General features: G+C 38.1%; 1 protein-coding gene across 2 annotated transcripts; it reads right to left on the bottom strand.

Annotated features, from left to right (window-relative positions):
• Positions 1-826: 826 nt before the first annotated feature.
• LOC127798190 (uncharacterized) lies at positions 827-7,085 on the bottom strand. Of its 2 annotated transcripts, none has more exons than XM_052331565.1 (2): positions 6,953-7,085; positions 827-3,045 (listed from the first exon to the last, which is right to left on the bottom strand). In XM_052331565.1, the coding sequence occupies exon 2, from the start codon at positions 3,021-3,023 to the stop codon at positions 1,068-1,070; it is 1,956 nt and encodes a 651-aa protein (XP_052187525.1). In that variant the 5' UTR covers positions 3,024-3,045; positions 6,953-7,085; the 3' UTR covers positions 827-1,067. The 2 variants fall into 2 exon arrangements, with proteins under 2 accessions (XP_052187525.1, XP_052187526.1); XM_052331566.1 differs by lacking the exon at positions 6,953-7,085 and adding an exon at positions 6,549-6,926.

The raw sequence follows: 7,085 nt of genomic DNA, 5'->3' as shown, positions 1-7,085 counted from the left end.
GCAGATATACCAATTTCCTAACCACCCTGACCCTGTCCTTGTATTAATCAGGGTAAGTAAATCCCAACAGGTTTCAGTAAAATTATCATCTCTAGTTTCTCCCTTTCTGCATTCTTATTGCTCCTTCCTCTTTCAATCTAAAAATACAGTTTGAATAACATACCACGTTCACAGGCGATAGACCATACCTCAGTGGGACAAACTATGGAAGATTTTGAGATGGACAAAGAGCAAACAGCATCGTCTAGCTAATAGCATACGTTTAGGACACAAAGGAAGGAATATTTCAGAGTTTAGATAAAAGGGCACCAGCATCATCTAATATCATAAATTTAGACAATAAAGGTACCAAATTTATGCATCATCTAATAGCATAAATTTTTGGATGGGATAACAATATTTGACCGGTAAAAATGAAAAGCAGCGCCAAGCGTATGGAGAGAGAGAGAGAGAGAGAGAGAGAGAGAGAGAGAGAATGAAAAACGGTCCAATTAACACTATTGAGGATGGAGCAAATTCCAATGGACTTAATTACTTTGGTATAAATCTCACATCAAATAAGAAAATAATAAGAAATATTGAAAGCAAAGCAAATTAAGGAACAAGTAACCATAGACTAAATGTTCTTCCAAGGCAATGAAATTCAGAAAGTAAATAGTAACTAGTTTCTTATTAGTTAAAAAAGAAATAAATAATTCAATGTGTCCATTAACTTAGTTATTTCTTAATGAATTCAAGATAAAAAAAAAAACACTTTGTTAACATGGAAAGATCACCTCCATTTTTTTGCAAGCATGAGTTAATTTAATGCACAACACCAATCACATGGATGAAAGGCTGCGAAAGATAATTAATAGATCTAAAAGTAAAAAGCAAACACGGGAGGGTGGGGGGAGAGGAGAAATGAAATGGCTCTCGGATGCTTTTCCACTATGAATGACCACATCACAAACACAGCAGCATCATAAGAACCAACACAACTTTAAACCCAAGCACAATTTCTGGTCTTTCTTTTTCTCTTTCCTTCATTTATTCTGCTTTTTTTCTTTTTCAAATTCTCTCTGCCCCTACAGAGAAGGAGAAGAAACAAACTGTCTGGGTAAACTAAAGAGGTCTTTCTCCTCGAAAGGAGAAGACCACTCCCGCGAACCAGAAGCAGACATTTCAGCTGGAGATACTCCATCTTGAAATCCTGCCAGGGCAACGCCACCACTGTTTGTCAATGCAGGTCCCAAAGCAGTCCTAGCACTCAGTTTAGCAGTGTACGGGTCATATATATTAGCGTTGCTTTGCATAATGGAAGTCACGCCCTGCCACGTTCCACTTGGCTTCGAACCAGATGATCTCAGATCCAAACTCCAGTCGATGTTGGTATAGTCAAGTTGTACCATTGAGCGACCAGTGTTCCAGTCTACGGGAGATGATGATCCAGATGAGCCATTTGAGCCCAGCGAAGAGAAAAGTCCAAGAGAGGAAGCTGCTGCAAGTGTTGGCGAGGAACCCATTCTACCCAAGAAACCACTTCCACGGCTAACCCCCAGGGTATCCACCGCATTATTGTTGTTGGACATCAATTGCTGATTTTGATAATGAAGTTGGTTGTACATCTGATTTGAACTCAAATTGTTGGCACCAAGACTTCTTGTGCTCGGAATATGCGGCACCAATCCACTAGGTTTTAATACTACATTATTTGGATACCAGCCAGAGGCCGTCCCAGGAGGAGACGAGCTTATGCTTGTGGCTGGAGCCTGTTTTGCATTTGCTGATTGGGGTCGCTGCATCACTATAACTGGTTCCTTCACCGATCCCAGCTGAAGATTCTTCAAATCGCTTCCAAGTGCCGCATATCGGCCTTCTGTCTTAGCTGGCGGAGGTGTTGTCTGCAAAGAAGATGCCAAAGAATAGGAGGCAGATGAATTTGATGCCCCACTTGCCCACCTTTTCTCTACGGGCATTGTGATTTGTTGAGGTTTTGTCCATTCCAAACTAGGCAGAACTTTCCTTGAAGACTGCACATTTTTACCACCTGATTCTGCAGGTGGTCCCACTGTAACTGCTGTTCTTGTGTAATTGAAATCTTTCTCATCCCGCCTCTGTTGTACAGTGCTAGATGGAACTGACTTAGGTTGAGCCTTTGTTGAGTTCTGATTACCAGATACTGAAAGCTTGCTGATGCTTACAGTAGGTGGATCGCCAGTTTCTTCAGGCTTTGGTAGGCTAGAATCTGGGTCTTCCTTCTGAGTTCTCAAAGTTTCTTCTGCCTTCTTGATATCACCTTCACAGCCAACAATAGCTCTCTCAACCTCTTGCCTAGAGCATTTATATCTAATCTCCAGGTCTGCAATACGAGCTAGCTCTTCTGAGATGTCTATTTTTAGATTGCCTCCATCAAGGTTATGTTCCTTGAGCATATCTGCTTCTTCACCCTCATCAAATAGCCATGCCACTGATTCCTCTATTTTTCCTTCATTCAAAATAAGAGCCATGGTTGCTCTTTCTGAAGAAAACCCCATTGCAACGAGCCGCTGGGCAAGCACTTCCAGCTTTCTTGACATGAGAAATCCACTACACCGCTCATGCAATTCCTGAGCTCTCCTCTCTTTTTGACGCTGATGTTTCCTCTCATTCTTTTGACGGATTTTCTCTCTCTTGTCATTATCAGCTCCTGGTATCGGCTCCTGACGGAGAGGGGGATTAGACGCTTTATCTTTATGGTCTTCTGATTCACCAGACCAACTACCATTGTTGGAAACTGTGTCATACTCTGTCCCAGTTCCAAGTGAGTTCCCAGAATGATCGTCAGTCTCATCAATATTCCGGAAACGTCCATTTACATGAAGAGGTGAAGCAGAAGAAGATGGTGTAGTCTCAAGAGTGTGGAATTTTCCCAAAAGCGGATTGTATCCACTGACTGGGACTCCACTACCTCCGTTACCATGCCCTGAGGGCTTGGGAGAGGACTTCTGTGGTTCCTTGCCAGCCTTTTTGTCCTTGGTCTTTGATCTAGATGAGGAAGACATGTTTCTTGAAATCAAATTATATCTGCAAATATTCAAATTATTAACAAACCATTCAGTTCAAGATAACTTCAACACCAATATCAAACCATTAGTATTCTATGTCCATGAATGTTTAGAGCCAAGAACAGAAGGTAAAAAAAAAAAAGAGCAGAATAGCATTGGTGCAAGGGAGAAATAGCAAGAGAAGGAGATAGTAAAATGGGGGAAGTGGTGCAATCTAATATTAATAAGTGGGTGCATACAGTTCCAATTATAATTTCCAATTAATAAGTGGGTGCATACAGTTCCATAAGTTATCTTGAACCAAAAGAAATTGACAGGATCCATAATGGATATAAGTTATAATTCAAACGTAATTGCAATTTCTTCATGAGATGTGTCATCTTTAGAATGTGACTCCTCCCCACTGAAAGAGAAGCTAGCAAATAGATGAATACCTAAAGTTGGAACTAAAATAATTGAATTTTTATCAGACAAAAACATAGTGCATCAAGCTAAGCTGAGTAAACAGGACAATCAGGTTGGAGCAATTATTTGGAACCCAAAAGGAGAAACTAAATTTTCTTTCGTGAGACAATGGAAACCCTTAGTGAAGTGAAGCAACCAAATCAAAGTATAAGCCTGGTGTGAAGCCTGCTTCAGTGGCATTTAATTCCTAAACTGTACAGTACATCTGCAAACAGCTAAGCCAAGGGTAATATGCTCTATAGTGAATGCCTCTTTACCCTTTTCTCCTTCCATTCTATGCTTGCAAGACACATTTCCATTAATTGACGTGCTCTATTATCTCTTTTCGGTTTCAACTATGACTTTCCCATTGTTCATCACTTGAGATCTACAAAGCTCATCAGCGCTTTCCATACACCAAACCCGTAATAATAATAATAAACACAAATGAAGTAAAAGCCAAAAAGACAAAAATCCAACCCAATATAAGGTAAAAAGAAGAAACAGCATAAGATATTTATTGCCCTGCGCTAGAAATTTAAATAGCATCAAAATTTCCTTTTACTATTAATATCATGAAGCACCCTCCTATTGTAGCACTGAACATTCAGCTTCCTTTTATTCTTTTTGGTTTTTTGCACACACTGTCAGCTAATGACCATATTCAAAGAAGTTAACACCTGAACTTTAAGCATTGCATGCAAGCCTTTATACACATATATGTTTGCTGAAGAAACTGATAAATTAAGTTGTAAAATCAAATGCTAACTTAATGTTTAATGAAAATTCTATCTCCACTTCTTTGTTTTGAGCATGGCAAAGGCTAAGTCCAACCAAGTCACTTCAAAAAAAAAAAAAAAGGTTACTATGTTTACCAATACAAATCCAATAGGAATTAACTTTAAGAGTTTGATTGATGGATATGAAGCCACAAATAGGGATGGTTAGCAAACTAGAATTCATGTAGCAAACCCACCTAATAGGATTAAGACTTGATATATTGTTGTTGTTCTTGTTGTCTAATGGGGTGTGAACAAGAGAGAAACTGGAGTGAGCCATTACAAATACTAAATTAAGGATAAAAGCACCCAAAGGTATTTTAGCAGACAAATAAAAAGCTATAAAATGGAATAACAGAAAAAAAAAAAAAAAATCCATGTAAAACACTTTGAAAGGTATACTGCATTGAAGCTAAATATAGGTTTCAGAATTCGGATGTTGACTAACACTGGCGGTGCAAGTATATGCATTAATATCCAAAAATCAAGATAACACCCACACAGTTACGAAGATTGCATGTTGATCTGACACGTATCAAACATGGGTAAGAGTCAAGGTGACACGTCAAGGATATGTCTGTCCGGAATCAAACACGTATTGCAATTAAATAAAGAATTTCCTAAGGCCGAAATCGTAAAGAACATAAAATCCTCCCCCAATTTAAGCCAGAAATATTTGATCAAACATCAGAAAAATTCTCAAAGCTTTCTTCTTTTCTCCAATCTACCAACTATCCTCCCTCCCTCATTGTCAGTGACATCTTCAATCAGAATCGCCACTAGCCATCTAATCATGAACTCTCCAACCAAACTTTCCTCTCTCCTTTTCATTGGAAAATTTTCACCCTGCAGACTCTTTGATAACAATCTCTTAGCATTGGTGATCAACCTCCTATCCATCTATCATCCTCCATATGATGAAATGTAAGTTTCTCTTGCTATATTTCCATTGCTGTCCCCGTTATTCCTCTCTTCTCTCCTCTCAATTTTTGCTTTCCCTGTCTCTATCCGCCTCCATCTGCTTCTATTACTATCTCCTGGCTGACAAATGAATAGTTCATCTCTATCTATTAACTGCAGCATGAGCATTTGTTGAATATTTTTGTGAATCTACTTACAGTTGCTTGAATTTTGTGTTTCACACTTTAATTTTTTGTTTGGTTTTAGATTCCTTTTGAGAACATCAGATGTCCATTTGTGATTATGTTTGCAGTATTATAATCAAAACTTGGAGGATGATCAACTATTTTTGACAAATAACAAAACACGCTTTTTTATTTCTGCAGAGGATTATTTTTTCCCTTTTTATTATCATGTGGTTGGATCATTAAGTAAATATTTCAACTTTGTTTATTCATGCAATGATGATTAAATTATGACTACTGTTCTTTACATGGTGTGTTCATGCTAAATTAGTAGGGTCTTTTCAACATTTTTCATTATTTGGTTACTAATTCTTAATAAAAATCACCAAGCATAAACTAAAAAAAATTAGCTTTTTTACCATATCCCCTGTTGTACCTGTATCCTCATTTTTCTATGTTGTCATATCTTGTGTCCGTATTCATGTTTGTACCCATATTAATGCTTCTTAACTAGAAATCATGAAATTAAATGACTACCTTATATACAGGTAAAGATTTTTTCGTCAAAAGGAAGGATATCCCCTAGAAAGAAAGACACTTCCCAAAAATTTAATAATTTAAAGTTACCTGATTGATAACTAGAAGTGCCACAAGATAAAGGAAGTTTGATAACATAAAGAGCATATGATTCCCATGCCTCGGTGACAATACACTAGGTTAGTATCGATCCTTTTTTCCCAACGTGTTTGCCATCACCAGGTCCACAACTCACACCAGAATTAAGTAGCAAATTCAAGAGTCACTGACTAAATACAACAACAAAACATATTCTAAAGAATCATGATAGTCCTGGCACACCTGTAACATTTTCATCTTTAGGTGGCTTAGTTTCACTTCAATTGCAACCCATAAACTAAAACAATTAGGTACTTCTCGTTTCCACTGAAAATACTGAAATGAAAAGTAAAAAAAATGTAACAAAATGCAGGACCAGTTTCCTAATAAAAATCAAACCAAGAACTCCACGATGTAATGAGAGTTGTTCTACTCATTGGCTGCTGAGCATTTACAGGCAAGTACAACTCCTCCATGGATAAATGCATGTGAATACTCAAGGAAGGCACAGATGTCCGAGAGTCATAAAAAATATAACAACTTATTCAAGCAGCAGAAGTTTAAAACACCCAAATCCCTATTGCCGCAATAGCAGTTACCTTGAAAAGCTATTGAAAGCACATTCACATTTAACCTCTCACGGATAACCCATTTGGCTGGAAGAAATCCGTCTATTAGAACACCATAATGTTCAGGTCACAAATGGACATGAAATCCGAAAGAAAAAAAAACCAATCGAAACCCTTTTCTCCCCCACCCGACTCAGGCAACAGCAATTCACTCGAGATCTACCGAAGTTTCTGTGTCTCCCGAACCCAGAAACCAAAGGAGCCCACCAATTCGATTAAAAAAATAACATAAATCAAATTCGGAAAATCAATTCAATCAAAATCCCCAAACATCACGAATCCAAAATTCCCAAAAAGTCTGTCGGTGCATCACCGAAGAAACATAGATGTATGCACCAATAGCGGAAGAGGAAGGGGAAAAGAAAGGCTTGTACCTATTGTGAAGAGGTGGAGCGATCTTGATACCGTCCTGCGTCTCAACGGCGATTGATTGTTCGGTTGACGAAATTTCAGAGCAAAAGGGAGAATGGGATTGTGAGTCTAAAACTTTAGTCGATAAAATTAGGG

This window comes from Diospyros lotus, chromosome 3 (genome assembly GCF_014633365.1).
Source record: "Diospyros lotus cultivar Yz01 chromosome 3, ASM1463336v1, whole genome shotgun sequence".
Taxonomy (NCBI): Eukaryota; Viridiplantae; Streptophyta; class Magnoliopsida; order Ericales; family Ebenaceae; genus Diospyros; species Diospyros lotus.
The sequence above is the reverse complement of the archived record's forward strand: the minus strand, read 5'-3'. Positions and strand labels throughout refer to the sequence as shown.